Raw genomic sequence first — 22,683 nt, forward strand, 5'->3', positions numbered from 1 at the left:
TTCTGTTGTGTTTTCTAAAAGCTGTGAGTATTTTATATTTTGAAAAATATATCTAATATTTTGGTAGTAACATTGCAGTTCTGTGTTTCATTTTGGTACTCAGCTGAAAAAATAAAGAAAAAAAAAGAGCAGAAAAAGTTGCAGAGGTGGACAGTAGATCACAAGGAGCAAAGTTACAGGAGATGAGAACATTACTACTGCCACTGCTTACGAGCATCTCTCACAAAGAGCAGACTGGCTACACTGTCCCAACTCCATCAATTCAACTCTCCATCACTTGTTTCTTGCTTTGCAAAGCTGAGCTGAGCCATTTTTACCTAATATGAATAACAACTAGTAATACACACTTACAGTTCTCTTGTATTACTGCAACAGCACTAGGTACCCTTGGAATTTTTTGGGCAATTGCAGTGCTGTCCCTGAATTAAAACTGGATCAAGATAATATGTGTAGCTTATTCTTAAAGGTAATTTGTAGCAAAAGTCAAAAAATTATTGCAGATGGTCAGTAACTGGACTGTTATGTGTATGGGATGCACAGGATGATTTAAGTACTGCTTCATTCTGTGTGACTGCAGGCTTTGAAAAGAGTAATCCCACTTGGCATTTGGACTCCATTTGGTCTCAGGAATTATGGAGCCAGAGTAACTTGTTAGAAGCTTGTGAAAAAATGTCAATGAAGTTTACAGCAGAGCTGAAGTGTACAGAAGGATGAGAATTCAATGAATAATTCAATGAATACTTAGAATAAGTTTGGAAAGCATATCCAGTTATCCTACTGGCTATGTCTAGTGACTCTCCACTGTTACAGTACAGTGCACAATGTCACCAGGAAAATTGTGAATGTCATCTTCAGACCAATTTATTTACACATTTTATTTTTGATATGAGTTACTTTCTACAAATTACCAAGCTGTTTTGTCTTTCTGATGCTCTTGTTTTTTTGTGTTAAGTATTCACATGTATAATACAGGTGGCTCCTGTGTCTTGGTTTGGAAAGAGAGGTGTTTGCTAAGAAAGGCAGGAGCCTTTCTTGAAATAGAAAAATGTAAACCCCTTCCTTCTGATTTGTTAAAAATTTGAAATTAAGGGGGGCTCTCAGGTAAAAACATGGGAGCAGGAATCCCAGTTCTTTATCAGGGAAGTGTCAGCGATGGAGAGAGATGGGGAGACTGACTCGCGGATCAGAATCTGATTTTATTGTGGGATACAAGCACTTATTTACTATTTTAGGGAGACTAGTAATGTGCACTACAATGATTAGGTTAAAATCACATACACAAATTTGTGCATAAAAAAACATCCCCTGCTTGCAGAGTATAATGGGATTTTCTTTTTCCAGTAAACCCATCTGATTTAATCTTCTTGCAATCTTGGTCTAATTTTCAAAGTTCCGTTTGCTTTTGCCAAGGCATCCTGTTATCAAATCTCTTATGTTAACCAGGTCCAAAGTCCATCATCTGTCTTCTGTCCTCCAACATTCCAACATCTTAACACCTGAATTATATTACTGACTGATGGAAATTATTTATATTTTACCTCTGTCATCAATGTACAGCTCAGATTCTTAAGGAAGCACCCTGAAGGAGATGATGCCTATTTGGAAAACGTGGGGGTTCCCAGGAGGGGGCACCGCTGATCCAGGGCATCGAGGCGCTGCCTGCAATCGTCCATAACCGCCCCTAAGGAGCCTCCAGGGCTTCACCCTCCATGAGCTGCAGCAGAGGTGTCGGGAAAGGTGACAAGAGCCTGTGGAATGGTCCTTGTTGCAGGCAGATTAGCCACTTGCAGCTCTTCAAAATTCCCTCCCACGAAAAGTGAAAAAACTTAAACCGATCCTAAATGTGAAAAACACGTTCACCCTCCTGTGAAAATGTAAAAAGTTTAATAAAGGACAGTGGGAGACCAGGACCATGGAGCAAAGGTTATTACAGCCAGGTGCATCTTGGCACTCAGCCAGGAGCACCCTGTTCCCTTCGGGGATCCCCCTGAAATACCTTTTCCCTTACACCAGCCTGTTGCATATTCATAGACCCTCATGCATATCCATAAACTACTTTACATATTCCAGGAACTGTTCTACCTGGCCCCTCCTTGGATCTGCCTTTTCAGAGCATGGGAGTTTCTTGGCTGTGGCTTTGGCTCCTTCTCTTTATCACCTCCAGTTTTTGGGCCTTGGTCCACTCTGCCTTCAGACAGGGAGTGCTGATAGTTGGCAGATCTGTACAGGTGTCCTCATCCTGTGTGCACTGGATGGTATCCCATCCCAGCAGGCATTTAACACAAGCAGCTATTTCACTGAGCTTAATTAACAACAGAAATAAAAACTATATCTTTATAACAAAGTTAGTTTAAAAAATGGTCCCAGCCCATATTTGATCCCATACAAGTTGATTCCAGTCTGTGTGGTCCTGATCCATATGGTCCCACTCCCTGGAATCCCAGTCCGTAGGATCCCAGTCCATAGAATCCCAGCCCATATGGTCCCAGTCCATATTTGATCCCACTCCAGGCTATCCCGGTCTGAGGGTTCTGATCCGCAGGATCCCAGTCCATGTGATCCCCGTCCAGGTGATCCCAGCCCATATTTGATCCCAGTCTGGGTGGTCCTGATCCATATGGTCCCGCTCTGTGCAGTCCCTGTCCATAGAATCCTAGTCCATGTTGATCCCAGTCCATATTTAATCCCAGTCTGTGTGATCCTGCACACACTCCCAGAGTCTGGAATTCCAGTTCCAAGCCAGGAAAAAAATGTTCCTGCCCTTGAACTTCCTTCCTATCATCTCAAAAATTAGAATGAAATTATAAATAAAGAAATATTAATTAAAACAAAATAATTATAATGAAAATGAAATACAGTAATTTCAACTCTTACTTACAATACTCCAATAATGATTCAGCCCAAAACAGCAATAACTATTACTATAACATTACCAATACATTTATACAAACAAATTATATACCAAGAAATAACTTTTGAAAGTTTTAACTCCATGGCTAATATACTTCAGATAAAAAAAAATCTAAAAAAACTAACATGCAATCTAACACGCCTTAGTTAAACAATTCATATTACAAATATACTAAAGACAAAACCAAACACCACTATAATTTCTCACACATTTTACCCAAACAATTAAACTTTAATAACATCCTTAAGTACTCTTAAAAAAATAAAAAAAATAAAATTATTTTTAAAAAATTATTTGTGTGTGGGTGGTTTTATTTGGATATTGGTTTTTGGATTGTTTGGGTTAGATGATTTAAAAATTGGGTTTCTTCTAGGAATTCAATCATCTGAGAAGGCAGCACTCTGCAAACAGAACTGACTGAAAATGAACAGGACAGAAATCAGTAACTCTGAAAGTTTTATTTGCTATCAAATACATCCCACCAACCAGCCCCACACAATCCCCATCCCACTGCTCCCAATCTCCTCCCAACTCCATCTCAGCCTGGTGGCTGTGGAATGGAGTGAGTTTGGCCTGGGACAAGTTTTTTTGAGGAGAGAACAAGAAATTTGAAGTAGAATATAGCCATTTTGGGTTAAAATTCAGTTATTTTCAGTTGGATTTGAGTGGTTTTGAGATGACAGATCAATCCCTCTTGGCTTTTGGAGTACACAGATGGAGAAAAAAACTGAGGCCAAACCAATGGACAAGCAGCCAGGTGTGTTCCAAACATGGATCACAGGGAATGTGGGTGACCAGGGCTGTGCCCAAAGTGGTTCCTCCAGTGGGGGATGGAGCTGGAGCAGCGCACGAAGCTCTTCCCGCACTCGGGGCACTCGCAGGGCTTCCCTTACCGGTGCCTCCGCTGGTGTTTGGTCAAGGTAGAGCTGCTGGAGAAGCTTTTCCCACACTGGGGACACTCGTAGGGCCTCTCCCCGGTGTGGATGTGCTGGTGGGTGATGAGGTGGAGTTGTGCTTGAATCCCTTCCCACAGTCGGGGCACTGGAAGGGCCTCTCCTCTCTGTGAGTCCAATAGTGCTGGAGGAGATGGGAGCTGGTCTGAAACTTCTTCCTGCATTTATCACACTCATAGGGCCTCTCCCCAGTGTGGATCTTTTGGTGGATGATCAGGTTAGAATGGTGGCTGAAGCTCTTCCCACACTCCCCACACTCATGGGGCCTCTCCCCAGTGTGGGTCCTCTGGTGCTTGATGAGGTTGGAGCTCTGCCTGAAGCTCTTCCCACATTCCTCACACTCGTGCGGCCTCTCCCCAGTGTGGGTCCTCTGGTGCCTTATTAGGTGGGAGCTCCGGCTGAAGCTCTTCCCACATTCCCCACACTCGTGGGGCCTCTCCCCAGTGTGGATCTGTCGGTGCCTGACAAGATGGGAGTTGTGCCTGAAGCCCTGCCCGCAGTCGGGGCAGCGGAAGGGCCTCTCCTCTGTGTGCGTGCGCTGGTGCTTGAGGAGACTGGAGCTGGTGTGAAACCTCTTCCTGCACTGATCACACTCGTAGGGCCGTTCCCCTGTGTGGGTTCTCTGGTGCAGGATCAGGTGGGAGCTCTGACTGAAGCTTTTCCCACACTCCCCACACTCGTAGGGCCGTTCCCCTGTGTGGGTCCTCTGGTGCCTGATCAGGTTGGAGCTCCACCTGAAGCTCTTCCCACACTCCCTACACGTGTGGGGCTTCTCCCCACCATGGAGCTGCTCATGCAGCACCAGCTCTGAGCTCTGGCTCCATCTCCGGCCGCCTTCCCGGCCCAGGCTGGCTCTCTCCCCCTCAGATCCCTGTGATCTGCGTTTGCAGCCCCTCCTCGTGCGGCATCTCCGGGGCTTTTCCTTCCCGTTGGATTCCTGCTCCATGGAGCCACTCAAAACGGCCTCTGCCACCAGGATCTGCCCCGGGGATTTGTCCTCCCTGTTCTCCATGCTCAGCTCCTGCTCTGGGGGAGGAAGGACAAGGACAGGATGGGATTTGCCTCCGTGCCACAGGCAAGTGAAGGAGATCCCCCCAGGGCTGTCCTGCAGCCGGGGCTGTGCTGGGCTGGGAGATGGAGCAGGACAGAGGGGAAAGGGGTTCTGACTTCCTCCTCACCTTCTTCAGTGTCCCGGGACATCTTCCTCTTCCTCACAGCCTCCCAGGGGTGGGCAATGGGAAATCCTGGTTTGGGGAAAACAAGGGATGAGATGTTTGTAGGAGCGTCGCGGGTAGGACAGTCGGGAGGGACGGAGACCAGAGATCTCTGCAGCCAGGTCGGGGAACTTGGGGTTCATTGCCAAGGGCCTGGGCACAGGGGCCCTGCTGGGAGCTGCCAGCCACAGCTCAGAGCAGGCCCGAGAGAAGGGAGTGGGAGAGAGGATGAGAGGGTGAGAGAAGAAGAGGGCAAGAGCCGAAGAGTGTAAGGTTCCCGTCACAGTACAATAAATCTTCTCCTGTGTTGAATATTCTATTTCTCACTCTCCAATCCAGTACAAGATACAAATCCTATAGCATTTACATACAGCCTATAGGAATCATTACATCACCATCCTGTGTTACATTTTAAACCCTAAAAACTCCTCTTAGGACCCCTTCTGCTGAGCTAGCAGGGTCTGCTCTGGCCCCTGGACCTGTCTGCAAGCAGAGGGAATTCTTTCATCACAAGCGGATTACCTTCCATTGTTTTCCAGCTTTTCAGTAACTAAGGTATCTCAAAGCTTGCTTTTATTTCAATCCTGCACATACTTCCTACATTCTCAAAATCTTTTGCCAGACAATCAGATTTATAAGGCTTTCCTGTTTCATCTTCCCCCACAAACGCTGAGTTTGAAGGTCCCACTGCCCGAGTCTGTCTCTACAAGCCCCCGGCCATCTGGGCTCCAGAAAAACCTCCCAAACACCACGATTCAGACTTGAAAAAGCCTCCCAGGAACTCCCAGGAGTTCCTGGTCCTGGTCCCTCCCCTCTGGTGTTTGGGGTTCCCCCCGGTACCAGCTGCCGGGGGTCACACTTGGATTGTTGGTCCCCCTTCTCCTCGGTGCCCACCCTGCCCAGGCTGCTGGCAGTCCCAGCAATCCCAAAAGCTCCCCCCTCTTCGCTCTCCCCATTTCAGGATGCCGGGGCTCTTTGGGCTCCCGGGCTCCCTTCTTCCCTCACTCTCTGCTCTGGGCTGCAGCGGCTCCAAGGAGTCCCCCCTGCCCCTCTCCAGGCTCCTGAGGCTCCCGCCAACGGCGGCGCTCCCCCCTCTCTGGGCTCCCCACTTTGGGCTCCTGGGGGACACAGGGCTCTGCTCCTCCAGGCTGCCTCTGCCGCCAGCCGCCACCGCCATCCCCCGATGTCCCCCCGAGGGGCCTTTTCCGCTCAGCCTTGCACTTCTCCATTCTCCAAACATCCCCCGAAAAACCCAACCCAGGCACCCCCCGGGATATCTGGGCCAAGCTCCCCCTCCCCGCTCACCTGTGCCATGGGGGGGCGATGATCCCACAGGTGGGGGCTGCGAATTCAGGCAGGGCTCGAGCGCGTGGCTCCGCCTGCTCAGCCTTGATCCGCCTTTGTCCCTCCTCTTCCTCCCACTCCTCCTTTTCCATCCCCTCTCCTGCTCCTCCCCTCTGTCTTATCCCCACCTCCTTCTCCTACTTCCATCCCTCCCGTTCCATCTCTTCTCCTCCTCCTCCTCCCTAACCCCTCCTCCTTCTCCCCCTCCGTACCTCCCCTTCCCTCCCTCCTCCTCCTCCCCCAGCAGCCCGGACACCCTCGGTGCCCCGTTCCTGCAGCCCTTGCACCCCGCGGCTGGAGCATGGATGGAGCCGGGACAGGTCGGGATGGGCAGCGCGGGGCTCTCGGCTGCTCCCAGCCGCTGCGGGCGGGGGGAACCCGGCCCGGGCCAAAGGAGAGGCAAACTGGGCAAACTGGGGGCTGCACATCCAAACTGGGCCTTGCTGGGGACCCTGCCTGGGCACTGCCAGCCCTTGGGGCTCCTCTCGGCACCTGCGGGAGGGGGGAACGCACCCAGGGCTGGGGGATCCCAGCAGTGCCAGCGCTGCCAGGGACTGGGCTGGACTGGGATGGTACTGGGAGGGACTGGGGCTGTGCTGGGTTTGTACTGACATCATACTGGGATGGTACTGGGAGTGACTGGGACTGTGCTGGGTTTGTACTGACATATACTGGGATCATACTGGGAGTGACTGGGGCTGTACTGGGTTTGTACTGACATCACACTGGGATCGTACTGGGAGTGACTGGGACTGTACTGGGTTTGTACTGATATAATACTGGGATCATACTGGGAGTGAGCAGGAGCCTGTTAGGAGCAAATGAGACCATGTTGGGGCAAATGGGATTTACTGGGAGTAACTGGGATGGTGCTGATGGTGACTGGGAGCAGCTGTGAGGAACTGGGATCATGCTAGGAGCAACTGGGAATAACTGGGAATGACTGAGAGTGACTGGCTGCATACTGGGGGCGATTGGAAACTGCTGGGTTTATCCTGGGATGAACTGGGATCATACTGGAGGTGACTGGGAACATACTGGCAGTGAGTGCCACTAAACTGAGGGTGACTGGGAGTGCTTGGGAGCAAATGGGAACATATTGGGGATACTGGGAGTGACTGGGAACATGCTGGAGGGAACTGGGGAACACTGGGAGATACTGGGAGTGACTGGAACAAAAGTGAGGGTGAAAGAGAGCAACTGGAACCATGTGGAGCACAGCTGGTTCATACCAGTGGGCTGGGGGAGTTTGTTTGGAATTTAGGGCAATTATTGGGGTTTCTGGAGAGAATTACTGAGTTTGGGGGGTGTTGGGGATTTTGGGGAGTTTGTGGATTTTGGTGGGTTTGGATTTTGGGGGATTCTATCGGCCCTGTGGGGGGAGGGGGTGAGATTTATTGAAATCTTTTAAGGTTTTTTGTACTTTTGGGGTTTTTACTAGGATTTTGTGAGGGTTTTATGAGATTCTCTGGAATTTTGAGGGTTTTATTTTTGGATTATTGGGGGATTTTGCATGGTTTTATTGGAATTGTGGAGGCATTTAGTGGGATTCTTTGGGGGTTCAGGTTTTTTGAGGACATTTTTTGAGTTTTTTGTTAGGATTTTGGGAGGTTTTTGTGGGGTTTTTTGGGTGTTGCCAAGATTTCTTTGGGTCTCGGGGTGGATTTTGTGGGACTTTTTATGGTTTTGCAGACATTTTTGCAGGGATTTGTGGGGTTTAACTAGGATTTTGGGGATTTGTTGAAATTTCAATGGATTTTGTGGGCATTTATTGGGATTCTAGGGTGTTCTAACAGGACTTTGTGAGAGTTAATTGGGATGTCGTGGGTCTTATAGGGACTTTTGGGGATTTTAAGGAGATTTTGGTGCCTCTCAGCCCTTCCCCACATCCAAGCCCCCCCCAAATTCCACTAGAAACCTCCAAAATCCCCAAAAAACCCTCTGAACACACGCAAATCCCACAAAATACTAGTGTAACCCACCAAAATTTAAAAACACTCTCGAAAATTTCAATAAATCCCCCCCAAGAAACCCTCCACAACTACAATAAAATCCCCCAAAATCCAAAACCCCACAAATCCACAAAACCCTCCCAAATCATGTAACAGGGCCCCCCCCAAAACCCAGTAATTCTCTCCAAAAACCCCCACCAAATCCCCAAAATCCCTCCTAAAATCCCCTAAAAATCCCCCCAGACTCACTGGGGCCATCCTGGATCAGGGGGCACCAGCCAGTGGAACAGGAGCCACTTCAGGGGGCCCTCGGAGCTTTTTGGGGAGGGGGCACCATTTGAGACCCCTGCTGTGCCGCCTCCCCCCGAAACCCCCAGACCCCGGTTCAGGGAGGGCCTAAGACGCCCCGGGACCCCCAAATCTCCCCCAGGACCCCCAGAGCCCCCCAAGGTTTTCCCAGGACCACTCCAGACCCATAACCACTCCCCAAGACCCCCATAAACGTTATTTTGTTTGTTTGTTGTTTTGTTTTATTTCCACGCCCCACCCCCACCCCCACCCCCCACCCCCCCCCCCCCCCCCCCCCCCCCCCCCCCACCCCACACCCCCCCCCCCCCCCCCGCCCCCCCCCCACCCCCCCCCCCCCATCCCCCCGCCCCCCCCCCCCCCCCGCCCGCGTCGCCCCCCTCCCCCCGGCCCCGCCACCCCACCCCGCCCCGCGTCCCTCCCCCCCCCCCCCCCCCCCTTCACCCCACCCGCCCCTCCCCCCCCCCCCCCACCCACCTCACTCCCCCCCCCGCCCTCCCTCCACCCCGCTGCCCCCCCCCCCCCCCCCCCCCCCCCCCCCACGTCCCGCCCCCTCCATCCCCCACCGCGCGCCCCCCCCCACCCCCCCCCCCTTCCCGCCCCCCCCCCCCCCACCCTACCCGCCCCCCCCCCACACCCCATCCCCCCGCCCCACCCCCCCCGCCCGCCACCCCCCCCGCGTCCACCCCCCCCCCCCCCCCCCCCCGCCACGCCCCCCCCCCCCCCCGCTCCCACCCCCCCGCGCACCCCCCCCCCCCCGCCCCCGCCCCCCCCCCCCCGCCCCCCCTCAACAAAGCCCTTTTTTTTGGATTTTTGGGTTGTTTTGTTTGTTGGGTTTTAGGGGTGTTTGTTGGCTGTTTGTTTTTTGGTTTTGTGTTTTTTTTGTGGCTTTTTTTGTTGTTGTGTGTGTTGTTGGCCTTGTTGTCTATTTTTTTTTTTTTGCTTTGATGTTTTGTTTCTTTTTTGGTGTTTTTACACCAAACCACCCCCCCCGCCCCACCCCCCCACCCCACCCCGCCCCCCCCCCCCCCCCCCCCCCCCCCCCCCCCCCCCCCCCCCCCCCCCCCCCCCCCCCCCCCCCCCCCCCCCCCCCCCCCCCCCCCCCCCCCCCCCCCCCCCCCCCCCCCCCCCCCCCCGCCCCCCCCCCCCCCCTCCCCCCCCCGCCCCCCCTCCTCCTCCCTCCCTTTTTCCCAACATTTCACCCCAGACCCACCTGAGACCTCCCCCAAATCCACAAGCCTGCCCTAAATCCCCCTCAAACCCCTTAATCCCCTCAGACCCTCCCAATTCCCCTCAGATCCGCCTAAACCTATCTGAGAACGCTCCAGACCCTCTCAAGCTTTCCCCAAAGCTCCCGAAAGCCCCCTCACACCCCCTCATTCCCCCCAAACACAGCGCACACCCCCCGATTTCCTGTCAATGCCCCGAAAAATCCCCCGTTTCTCCTCAAACCCGCCTCACAGCCGCCCCAAAGCCCCCTCATCCTCCCCCCCAGTTTCCCCCCGGCCCCACCTCAGCTGCTCCTCCGCAGCTCTCACCTCACAATCTGCCGCCTCCGCCGCGTGCGTGGACTCCCAGCCAATAGCGGCGCGCCCCGCCGAACCGACCAATCACCGCGCTGCACGTCCCCTAACCAACCATTCACAGCGCGGCTCCCCTCAGCAAAGCCCGCCTGCCGGAAGTGGCGCCCCGTTCCCCGCCGCCGCCGGGACCCGCCGGGCTCGGGACAGGTGCGAAGGGACCTGAGAGGGGATCGGGGGGGACGGGGGAGGGTCTGGGGGGCTTGGGGAGGGTCCGGGGTGGGTGGGTGGGGTCTGGGGAGGGTCCTGGGCATTGTGGGGGGACCTGGGGGGTGCGGATGGGTCCTAACAGGGGTCTCGGGGGGGGGGACGTGGGAGGGTCTGGGGAGGTTTTGGGGAGGGGCCGTAGGAAGGTCTTGGGAGGGTCTGGGGGTGTTGGGATGGTCCTGGGGGAGTTTGGGGAGGGCTCTGGGAGGTCCTGAGGGTGTCCTGGGAGGGTTTTGGGGACGGTCTGGGGGGGGTCTGGAAGGGTGTTGGGAGAGGGTCTGGGGGGGTTTGGGGAGAGGTTCTGGGGAGGGTCCTGGGTGGGGGTTTTTGGGGAAGGGTCTGGGGGGTCTCAGGGGACATCCTGGGCTGGGCCCGATTGGGGTCTGGGGGGTCTCAGGGGGTCCTGGGCCAACTCTGGGGGATTTGGGGTTCCTGGAGGGGTCCTGGGGGAGATTTGGGTGTCCTGGGTGTCCCAGGCCCACCCTGAACCGGGGTCTGGGGGCTTCAGGGGGAGGGGGCACAGCAGGGGTTCCCCCTTCAGGTTTTTGGGGGTCTCCCATGTTGCCCCCTCCACAAAAAGCTCCGAGGGCCCCCTGAAGTGGCTCCTGTTCCACCAGCCGGTGCCCCCGATCCACGACGGCCCCAGTGAGTCTGGGGGGATTTGGGGGGCTTTTTTAGGGATTTTGGGAGGGTTTTGGAGGGATTTGGGTGTGGCTTTTTTGGGCTTTGGGGAATTTTATTAGGAGTTTAGCGGGAATTATTGGGGTTTTTGGAGACAATTACTGAGTTTTGGGGTGGTTGTGGATTTGGTGGGTTTTGGAATTTGGGGGATTTTATTGGGGTTTTGCGGGGGGTTGGTTGTTTTGGGGCATTTATTGAAATTTTTGGGAGGAATTTTTTAATTTTGGTGGGTTTCACTGGTGTTTTGTGGGATTCTCTGGGGTTCTGGAGGATCTTATTTTAATTTTTGGTGGGTATTTTAGAGGACCTTATGTGATCTGAGGGGGCTTTGAGGTTGTCCCCAGTTGTGGGGAAGGGCTGAGAGGCACCAAAATCTCCTTAAAAGCCCAGAAAATCCCAATAAAACCCACAAAATCCCAAATAAATCTCACAGAATCACATTAGAGCACCCTAGAATCCCAATAAAAGCCCACAAAATCTATTGAAATCCCAACAACCCCCCCAAAAATCCCAATTAAACCCCACCAATCCTCCCAAAAATATGCCCAAAACAACAAAAAGTCCTATAAAATCCCCCCAAGACCCAAAGAAATCTTGGCAGCACCCAAAAAAACCCCACAAACCCCTTTCAAATCCCACCAAAGAATAAAAAAAAAAAAATTCTTCAAAATTCCTGGATCTGGAAAGAATCCTAATAATGCTCCCAAAAATCCTATCAAATTCCCCAAATACCCCAATAAAACCCGCAAAATTCTAGTGACTGCCACTGTCCTGGTTCAGGGCAAGTTTGGGAGAGAACCCCTCAAAGGGGCTCCTCTAGGAAAGCAGATTCAATCCCCCCCTCCCCCCAACCGGTCTGGGAGAAAATACCTCCTGGGAGAAAAGTGGAAAAAAACTGTCCATTAAACAATAAAACTTAAACAGTGTTAAACAATGAAACTCTTGCTGCTCCAAAAGAGATGCCAAACTCACAAAGTCCCCCCTGGGTTGCAGTTCAGCTCACTCAGTCTCTGCTCAGCCCCTCCGGTGCTGGAAATGCCGCGGGCCAGGCCCGGCCCGGTGGCCACAGGTGGAGCTGCCGGTGCTCTGCTGGTGTTCAGGCCAGAGCAGGTTTGAACAGGGCCAAAGAAAAGGGAAAAAACCCCAGTCCAGGGAACTTCTTTGCCCCAGCTAGCTAAACTAACTAAAACAAAGGAGAGCTCTGTCCCGCTGTCTGTCTGTCTGCAGACAACACAGTCCAGGAGCAGCAATGTGGAGGAGTGAGTGCAGTGTCTGAAAACAAACTGCTGCTTCTTCTCTCCCCCTTCACTCCCTGAAACAAGTCTTAAAGGTGCAAAACTTATTATTCAGCATAAACAGAACAAGGCAATTGTGGATAAAAGCATCACATGGTCAGCCTAGGACATTCTACTCCTTATCCCCATATTGTCAGCTTTCTACTAAAACTAATATAAATTCTAACTCTACAGACACATACATCAGACATCTAATATACAGCTACACACAGACAATGGCAGTAACATTTAGCAAACAGTGATATTTACACATAGGTCTCACCCAACAATCAGATCTCTCTGAGGTACACATTGTGTTCTTCTCTTTGCATTATTTACTATGTGCAACCTGGTCTTTGAGCAAAAACAACCTTACAAATGGGTTTGTCTGTATTCAAGGCAGAATTAATCTAAACTCTCTTCTCTAACAAACTTCTGACATGTCCCACTGGGACTTTGTCTCTATTTATTCTATGCAAAGGCTCAGATTGGGCAGGGCTTACTCGGTTAGTAGAGCCTTGGGTGTTAACTAACCGGGTGGCCTTAGCCAGATGCTGCTCTCAGTTTTTGAAAGATCTTCTACCTAATGCTTTTGAGGTGGTTTTTAACAGTCTGTTGTACTTTGGTACTTTGCTTGCAGCTGCTGCATGGTAGGGGATATGGTACACTCACTCAATGCTATGTTCTTTAGCTCAGGTGTTGATGAGGCCGTTCTTGAAATGAGTCTTGTTGTCTGACTCAATCTTTTCAGGGGTACCATGTCTCCACAGGACCTGCTTTTCCAGGCCCAGGATGATGTTACAGGCAGTGCCATGAGACACAGGGTGGATTTCCAGCCATTCCGTGGTGGCTTCTGCCATGGTCAGCACGTAGCACTTCCCTTGGTGTGTCTGGGGCAGTGTGATGTAGTCAATCTGCCAGCCCTCCCCATACCTGTACTTGGACCACTGCCCACCATACCACAGGGGCTTCACTCGCTTGGCTTGCTGGATGGCAGCACACGTCTCATGGTCATGGATAACCTGAGAAATACTGTCCATGGTTAGATCCACCCCTCGGTCTCGTGCCCACTTATAGGTAGCATCTCTACTCTGAGGGCCTGAGGCATCATGGGCTCATTGAGCAAGGAATAACTCTCCCTTGTGTTTTCCATCTAGGTCTGTCTTGGACACTTATCTTTGCAGCTTGGTCTACCTGCTCTTTGTGTTGGTGCTCCTCGTTGGCTCTGTTCTTGGGGACATGGGCATCTACATGGCAGACCTTCACAGGTAGCTTCTTTACTCTGGTAGCAATGTCTTTCTACTCATCAGCAGCTCAAATTGGTTTTCTTCTATGTTGCTAGTTAGCTTCTTTCCACCTCTCTAACTATCTTCACAGAGCATTGGCTACTATCTATGAATCAGTGTAGAGGTAGAGCTTTGGCTACTTCTCTCTCTCAGCAATACCTAGGGCCAGTTGAACAGCTTTCAGTTCAGCCAGTTGGCTCGATCTACTTTCTTTTTCAGTGGCCTCTGCAGCCTGTCGTGTGGGGCTCTGTACGGCTGCTTTCCTCTTTTGTTTTATTCTTACAATGCAACAAGAACCATCAGTGCAAAGAGCACAGTGTGTTTCTTCTGCTGGCAGTTGATTGTATGGTGGAGCTTCTTCAGCACGTGTTACTTCTTGTTCTTCTTCATCAGCAAGACTAAAGTTTTTACTTTCTGGCTAGTTTTTTAATTATTTCTAGAATCTCAGGGTGATTCAGTTTTCTAATACGGGCGCGCTGTGTGATCAGAGCAATCCATTTGCTCCATGTAGCACTGGTGGCATGGTGCGTGGAGGGAACTTTTGCTTTGAGCATCTACTCTAGTACTGGTAGTCGGGGTGCCAGGAGGAGTTGTGCTTCAGTGCTTATTACTTCTGAGGCAGCTTGGACTCTTTCATAGGCTGCTAAAATTTCTTTCTCTGTTGGGGTATAGTTGGCTTCAGACCCACTGTAGCTTCGACTCTAAAATTTTAGTGGTCGGCTTCGAGTCTCTTCAGGCACTTTCTGCTAAAGGCTCCTGGACAAACTGTGGTTCTTGGCTGCAGAGTAGAGCACGTTCTTTATTTCTGGTCTCGTCTTGACCGGGCCAAGGGCAACCTCATGAGCGATCTCCTGCTTGATCTGGGTGAAGGCTTGTTGCTGCTCAGGGCTCAGCAAAGTGTTCTTCTTACAGGTGACCAGGTAGAGAGGGCTTATGATCTTACTGTACTCAGGAATGTGCATTCCCCAAAAGCCTATGGCACTTAGGAAAGCTTGTGTTTCTTTCTTGCTGGATGGTGGAGATATAGCTGTGATCTTGTTGATCACATCAGTGAGAATCTGATGCTGTCTGTCTTGCTACTTCACTCTCAGAAACTGGATCTCTGGAGCAGGTCTTTGGACTTTGCTCTTTTTGATGGCAAAGCTGGCTTTCAGGAGAATCTGGATAATTTTCTTTCTTTTCTCAAACACTTCTGCTGCCGTCTTCTTCTACACAATGATGTCATCAATGTATTGCAGATGTTCTGGAGCCTCACCCTTTTCCAGTGCAGTCTGGATCAGTCTGTGGCAGATGGTGGGGCTGTGCTTCCACCCTGGGGCAGTCGGTTCCAGGTGTGTTGCACGCCCCTCCAGGTGAAAGCAAACTGCTGCCAGAGGAATGGAGAAAAACACGTCAGCAATGTCAGCAGTGGCGTACCACTTTGCTGCCTTGGACTCCAGCTCATACTGGAGTTCCAGCACGTCCGGCACAGCAGCGCTCAGCGGTGGAGTCACTTCATTCAATGCCCGGTAGTCCACAGTCAATCTCCATTCTCCTTCAGATTTACGCACAGGCCAAATGGGGCTGTTGAAGGGTGAGTGGGTGTTGCTGACCACCCCTTGTCTCTCCAGCTCATGGATAATTTTGTGGATGGGGATCACGGCATCTCAATTCGTCCGATACTGCCGATGGTGCACTGCCAAGGTGGCAATCAGTACTCGTGGCTTTTCTACTTTCAGGAGTCCTACTGCAGATGGGTTTTCTGACAGTCCAGGCAAGGTGCTCAATTGCTTGATGCCTTCTGTCTCTACAGCAACTATTCTAAATGCTTATCTGAGTCTCTGGGTCTTTGAAATACCCACTTGGAAGGTAATCTATGCCCAAAATACATGGGGCCTCTGGGCCAGTCACAATAGGGGGTTTCTTCCACTCATTTCCCGTCAGGCTCACTCCGCTTCCACCAAGGTGAAATCCTGGGATCCCCCTGTCACACCGGCAATAGAAACAGACTCCGTCCCCACATGTCTCGATGGGATCAATGTGCACTGCGTGTCAACCAAAGCTTTGTATTGTGGTTCAGATGTGCCAGGCCAACGAATCCACACAGTCCAAAAAACACGGTTTTCCCTAGCCCCTACCTGGCTAGAGGCAGGGCCCCTCTTAAGCCTGGTCATCCTTCTTTCCCTGGGCATATGTCTTGGATGTTCTTTCAAGGGGATCGGACATATCATCGTCATATCTGGCAGTTCGGCTACAGGCAACTGGAGCTGCTGCCCTCTTGGTGGAACTCCCTCTCTGAGTCCTGCCTTCCTTCAATTCACGTACCCATCGTGCTAGAGCAGCAGTAGATTTCCCATCCCAACTCCTCATGTTCTCTGCACAATCACGCAGGAAGAACCACAGCTCAGCTCATGGCGTGTACCTTCTCTCTCCATCTGGGGAACGTCTGTATTGGGCACTAGGACCTCTGATCTGTACTGCTGAGATTGGAGAAGTCTTCCTTAATCTCCTCCCTGAGCTTCTTGTGATTCTCCTCTATCTTATCCTCTAACTTCTGCAGACGTGTTTCCACTGCTGCAATCCTGGCATGTGTTGGGCCATGCACAGCGTCTGCATATGCTCGGAGCTTCTTTGCCATATCCAGCACAGTCTCATCCCTCTCATCCCGCTTCATTATGGCTAAGGCAGAAGCATATTCGTGTGGCCCTAGTCATACAAGTTTCTGCCACATCACAGACGTGCAGGGTACCAAGTCTGGGTTCCTAGTTGTTACGTCATCTGAGAAGACAATCTCTGCCACTGCCATTTCTCTCAAGCGTTGGATCCCTTGCTCTATGGTCTTCCACTGAGTCTGCTGCATATAAAGATCATCTGCACACAGGTATCTTTGTGCTACACTTCCCAGGACCCGTGCCCAGAGGCTGTGAGGATTAACCCCCCTCATCATTCCATGGTCGATGACAGGATCATGTGACAGGGATCCCAAATGCCTGGCTTCAGTGCCATCCAGAATTGTGGCCTCACCTGCAGCATCCCAGAGACGGACTAACCAACTAATTATGGATTCATCGGGTCGCCGGGTGTAATCCTTCCTTAGGCCACGGAGGTCCTTCAGGGAAAAGGACTCCATATTGGCTTCTGGTCTGGCACCTGCTGCTTTGACTTCTGATTTTACATCAGGAGGTGCTGAAGGTCCTTCTCCTGCATCATCATCATCATCATCCACTGGTTGATTGGTCTTGCCCGTGCATTTCCCACTTCTAGTGCTGGTAGCTACAGCCATTGGTTTAGCTGCTGGCTTAGGCTCACTGTCTAGCTTGGCTGCTTTGTCTCCCTGCCCCCCTGCCTCTGTCTGCTGCCCGACAGTATCTAGCAGTGTGCCATAAGCATAGGCCAAGGCCAAGCTCACTGCAATGATCTTTTTCTCTTTAGGGTCATCCTGGTACTTCTCTTTCAAATATTTCCCCACCTTAACTGGGTTCTGAATTTGTTCATGGGGAAAGTCCCAGACTATAGGGTCAGAGAATTCCTTCAGGATTTGGCCCATATTCTCCCATTCCCCACACCACTTAGGATTTTCCACACCTGGGTCTATTCCTGAGTCAGGGATCTCATCAGCCCGTCTAGAAATCTCAGCCCTCATTCTAGAGATGCAGCAGACTATATAGAGCAAGCTTACCAGATTGAGTACTAGAAAGATGGTCTCTTTAACATTCAGGGGAAACTGAACATTCTCCAACAGTGACGTAACAGATTTAGAGGAGAAGAAGGAAAGCAAAGGCTGAAAAGCCTCACCCCCTGCTCCTCCTCTAACAATCTGGATGCCTAACCATAGCCATGAACCATTCACACCTGGAGCAGACCCCAGCATGTTTATAAACTTCTTACAAGCTATTACCACCAAGCCCAGCAGGATAGCTACTCTGGTCACTGCCCCTCTGCTGTAAAAGCTATGTATTAGGGACAATACAAGAGCTATTTCTGGATAAGAAAACAAACCAAGGGACCATAGAGATATTAAGATCTCAGAAAACCCTAGGGACCAGAAATGCATGCAAGCCTTCACCCCAATAGACATTATGAATTCAAAAAACATGTCTATTAACTGCTTTATACTGAAACAGAATAATGGTAACCAAAATGCACTCAAAACAGGGTTTCTCCACTCTCTCTTGAGCCCCATGCTCTGCGAGCCAAAATTTGTCCTGGTTTAGGGCAAATTTGGGAGAGAATCCCCAAAAAGGGCTTCTCCAAAAGCAAACCCACACGGCCCCTCCCCCCAACTGGTTCGGGAAGAATTCCTCAAAGAGAGGTGGAAAGAACTTGTTTATTTGACAAGCACAGCACCCCCCAGCACACACAATGAACAATACCGGATGGCACCACTCTTTCACTGCTCTGAAAAAGATGACAAATTCAGAAAGTCTCCCCTGGGGGTGGTTTGCTGTTATCAGTCCCTCCGGCGCTGAGGCAGCTGCTGCAGTCACAAGGTGTAACATCTCTCTCCGTGTTCTGAATCCCAGTCCAGAGCAGTCACCACGTCCAACGGGGTGGGGGAACAGTCCAGAAAGGAATTTGGACTGTTTAGCTAAATTAACTAATGAGAAGGGGGGAAAAAAGCAAGAGCAAGTAAAGCAGAAGCAAAGCAGAAGCAAGCGTGAAAGCAAAAAGCGGGGCAAAAAGCAGAAAAGCCGCAACATGCACTGGTGCTATCTGTATGTCCCGCCGAGTGGCTGATAAGAGGCCCAAACCAAAACTCTCACTCTGCCAGTCTTAAAGGCACAGAACATAATATCCAGCATAAATTACATACACATGAATGGGGATAACAGTCACCCTAGGACACCTTCCTGACCTCACCCCAGAGGGTTGCCACCTTTGAGGAAGGGGAAGCCAATGCCAAGAAACCAGTTATGTCTACAGCACAAACCTTAGAAGGGCTAAGACATAAAAGGGCAATTCCTCAAACTACCACCCTGGATTTCAGAATCCATAATATTCATCCCAGGGATTGGGTGATGATCAAGTCATGGAGAGATCAGCCTCTAACTCCTCAGTGGGAAGGTCCCTTCCAGGTACTGTTACCACTGAATCGGCCGTGTGAACTGCAGAGCGGGGATGGACTCATGGCAACAGAGCCAAAGGCCCAGTAGAAGAACCCAAAGAGTGGACTATAACATCCAGGCTGGGAGAAACAAGATTGACTCTCAAGCAGAGAGTGAAAGACAACCAGAAAAACACCAAGACCCCCAAAATAGTAGAGTCAAGCTTCCATCAACCAGCTCGAGAACTGTCTTCCTGTTTTAATGAGTGAGAATTACCAGCATCTGTTGAGGGGAAGTACACAAGTGACTGTAAAAGGTAATGGGACAGCTTCTTTAAGAAAATAAGACAAAGGAAGGAGGGCAGGACTGGGTTGGCCCCTTTGTTTGCTACCAAGAAGGCTCCATAGCCCTGCTGTGGGTAGCAACCCCGTAAGCATGGTAAGGTAGGGACAAAAGGCCAGACCAGACCTCTGACATTTCTCAGTTGTCTTTTAATTCAACAGGGACTGGAGGGTAAGACGTCTAGTCTCTGTTGTATTAAAAGCTGTCCTCTGTACTCACCCCTAAGATACACTGACTATGGGTAGCAGCCACACAGGCACGGTAGGTGGGAGTAAAAGCCATACTGGACCTCCGTGATGCCCTTTTGTCCATTCCAAATAAGTGTGTCTAAGGAAAACCTGAGATTTTTTCCTCCTGTTCCCACTGTCCTTGCCCACATCGACAGATGCTGGTATGATGCATTCAACAAAGAGAAAAAGTTTTGACTTAATTGTTTGAGCAAAATAACTTAGAGAAAAAGAAAAGGGGGGGGTTGTTATAGATGAATAATCCTATGGTTGACTCTCACAATTAAGGGGTGAATATTAAATACATGTTAAGAGAAGTTTTGTAGATGTATAGTTATCCTTCCCCTCCCCCTTGCATTGTTCTCACAGGATGGCCTCAGTAGTTGGGGCATTTAGAAGGGTTGGCTTGTTACTATGGCAGCACCTGACCTCCAATCAAGGTGTAGGAAAGTGATCTGCACCACTGGACAGTGAAGAACGAGTCGATTGACAAGCCTTTGGGAGGGGCTAGAGGTATAAAAGTCAGAACATCCATATTGTAGATAGGAACATGGTGACTGATTCCTTTGCTCCCTGTGCTCTCCTCTTTTCTTTATTCAGTCTCCTGTTGTATTTTGATAAGGTCTTAATAAAGCATTTGAATTTTTGAAAGTAAGAATCATTTCTCACATGGGGTTGGGGAATGTGGGGCAAGGTTGTCCACACGGAGTGAGCTCCAAGGTACAACTTCTCCGACCTAGCCAGATCTCCTTAGGAGAGACCCTGGATCAATATCAATCACAGCATGCTGCAATCAGCTCTTGTATAATAGGAAGAACACTAAAAGACACCCTTTAAGAGAAGAATACATATTTCTTAGAAGGTCTTTAAAATATTTCTCCATAACTCTAAAGGAAATGTTCTTGATGAACTGCATGGGAGCAGAGAGAAATCAAGGCAGAGCCACGGTTTGTCAGGACTTGCCTGATCCTAATGACTCCCCTGGTGTATTTGGAGCTGAGCCCTGGAACCTCAGGGCCTGAGAGGAGATTGCACAAACCTTTCCAGGAGTCAAAGTCAGAAGAAACACCCAAAGTGTCTCACAGACTGAATGGGTCTCACGGAGGTCCATGCCCAGCACAGGCTCCTCATGGACTCTTGGAAGAGAGAACTTGAGGCCAGGATGGCCTCCAGAAAATCAGTGTGGAAAAGAAAATCCAAAGTATCTTAAAAAACCTTGACTATCTCAAAGTATTAATGAGCCCCACTGAGTGTCAGTACAAAGCTCTCAAGGGACTCGTTAAAGCAGATAATTGGGGCGATGATTGCACAAACCTCTCAGTAACTCCAAGGCAAAAGCCAAACCCAAAGTCCTTTGAAAAAAATCTGTGAGCATTGAGGAGCCCCCAGGGCCATTGCTGAGCAAGGCTCCCCAGGGACTCCTTCCAGCAGATCCTTGAGACCACTGGGATGTGGGCTAGGGGGGGATGCTGAGGGCAGGACAAGGGGCTGACAGTGCCCAGCCTGGCTGGGGCTGTGCCAGGAGGCCCCAGTGCCTCAGGACAAGGTGTCTCCTCCCAGCCCTTGGTGGCACAGACCCTGCTGTGCCCCAGGGCACCAAGACTTGGCTTCTCTTTGTCCCCGCCTGTCATCAGTGCCCCCAGTTCTCTGCTCTGCCTGGGCCTGGGGACACTTTCTCAGTGGTGTCCCTCAGTGGGACCCATTACAAGTGAATGAAACTTTGGAGTTGGATTCTGACTTGGAGTTCTGGAGAGGTTTCTTCATCCCCCTCTCAGGGACTGATGTTCAGGGCCTGAGCACAAAGCCCCAGAGGCTCATTAAAGTCCTTGTGCTTTGTCTGTGCAGCTGAGCTGGGCTGGGCTCCTGGCACAGAGGCAGCTTCTGGTAACCAAGAAGAGCTTCAAAAGCACATTTCTCTTGATGAGCAGCTCTTCTCCCAGCCCAGCAGGGCTGGGGCACTGCCTGCAGCCACCCTGGGCACAGCACAGAGGCACAGAGAGCTTCAATCAATCAGGGCTGTGAAGGTGCTGAGAAGTGCCTGGGGCACAATCACTGCCAGCCCTTGGCACAGGAACCTCTGGCTGCAGGACAATGCAGCTGCAGCTCCTGGAGCCATCTCCTAAAGCTGGAACATCCCAATGCCTACAGACTCTGTGAGTACAATTCTGGGTATTTATGGTTAGGGACAGGTGAACTGCTTATGAAGCTCTGACATGCTGAGGGTCTTCTGCTTAGTCATAGAATATTCCCAATACAAGGATTTTGATAAAAATTTGGAGATTTCCTAAGAGTTTGCATACAGTTTCCTACTACTGCATAATTGCTGGGAGGGGGGGATAAATATTAAAGGTTAATTTTATTTATTAGCTAATAATTCTAACAAGAGCTTGAGACATCTGAACTGTTCTTTTTATTTATCAGTAGTTACACAGGAGATCCCTAATGTTCTTTCAGCCACTCTGCCCATGGACAGCAGCAGCATCATCTTTGCTGGACCCATCAGGCTCAGTCTGAGCTGTTCTTTCTCCAAGCTGCAAACAGAACCTGCCCCCAGCCAGTGCTGGGCAACACGGCAGGGTTCTGTCAGGCCAAGGGGAGTGCACAGAGATTTGGGGTCTGTGAGTGCTGGCACGGAGAGATCAGGCACAGGGGAACCCCTGCAGGAGGAAATCTCCAGGAAGCAGAGAAGATCAGGCAATGAGAGAAAACGAAACACAGATTTGCTGTGGCAGGGAGAGTTTAGAGACCCCACAGGATCCCCTCCAGTGCAGCCCCTCCCTCTGAACAAGCCCCCTCCCTCCTGTTCCCCCAGCCAAGCCTCTGCCCTCAGGGCCGGGGCTCCAAGGTGTGCAGCCCCTCCTGTGCAGGCAGAGCTGCAGGCCCTTGGTGGCACAGACCCTGCTGTGCCCCAGGGCACCAAGACTTGGCTTCTCTTTGTCCCCACCTGTCATCACTGCCTCCAGTTCTCTGCTCTGCCTGGGGCCTGGGGACACTTTCTCAGTGGTGTCCCTCAGTGGGACCCATTAAAAGTGCAAGAAACTTTGGAGTTGGATTCTGACTTGGAGTTCTGGAGAGGTTTCTTCAGCTCCCTCTCAGGGACTGATGTTCAGGGCCTGAGCACAAAGCCCCAGAGGCTCATTAAAGTCCTTGTGCTGTGTCTGTGCTGCTGAGCTGGGCTGGGCTCCTGGCACAGAGGCAGCTCCTGGTAACCAAGAAGAGCTTCAAAAGCACATTTCTCTTGATGAGCAGCTCTTCTGCCAGCCCAGCAGGGCTGGGGCACTGCCTGCAGCCACCCCGGGCACAGCACAGAGGCACAGAGAGCTTCAATCAGTCAGGGCTGGGAAGGTGCTGAGAAGTGCCTGGGGCACAATCACTGCCAGCC

General features: G+C 51.1%; 2 protein-coding genes, 1 long non-coding RNA gene and 1 pseudogene across 3 annotated transcripts in view; 2 read left to right on the forward strand and 2 right to left on the reverse strand.

Moving 5' to 3' along the window:
- Window positions 1-18,663, reverse strand: part of LOC127060478 (uncharacterized) — a 43,682-nt gene extending 25,019 nt beyond the window's left edge. The window contains exon 1 of the mRNA XM_050984039.1: window positions 16,110-18,663. Coding sequence (XP_050839996.1) covers window positions 16,398-17,870 — 1,473 coding nt within the window. The 5' untranslated portion in view covers window positions 17,871-18,663 and the 3' untranslated portion in view covers window positions 16,110-16,397. The remainder of the gene's footprint in view (window positions 1-16,109) is intronic.
- Window positions 1-22,683, forward strand: part of LOC115485198 (uncharacterized) — a 2,106,330-nt gene that overhangs the window by 1,029,725 nt on the left and 1,053,922 nt on the right.
- Window positions 1,342-22,683, reverse strand: part of LOC103825013 (zinc finger protein 208-like) — a 742,626-nt pseudogene continuing 721,284 nt past the window's right edge.
- On the forward strand, window positions 10,249-15,004 carry LOC127060538 (uncharacterized). Its single transcript, XR_007779715.1, has 3 exons — window positions 10,249-10,410; window positions 10,976-11,112; window positions 13,580-15,004. It is a non-coding gene; the product is annotated as an uncharacterized LOC127060538 (long non-coding RNA).

This window comes from Serinus canaria, chromosome 25 (genome assembly GCF_022539315.1).
Source record: "Serinus canaria isolate serCan28SL12 chromosome 25, serCan2020, whole genome shotgun sequence".
NCBI classification, from domain to species: domain Eukaryota; kingdom Metazoa; phylum Chordata; class Aves; order Passeriformes; family Fringillidae; genus Serinus; species Serinus canaria.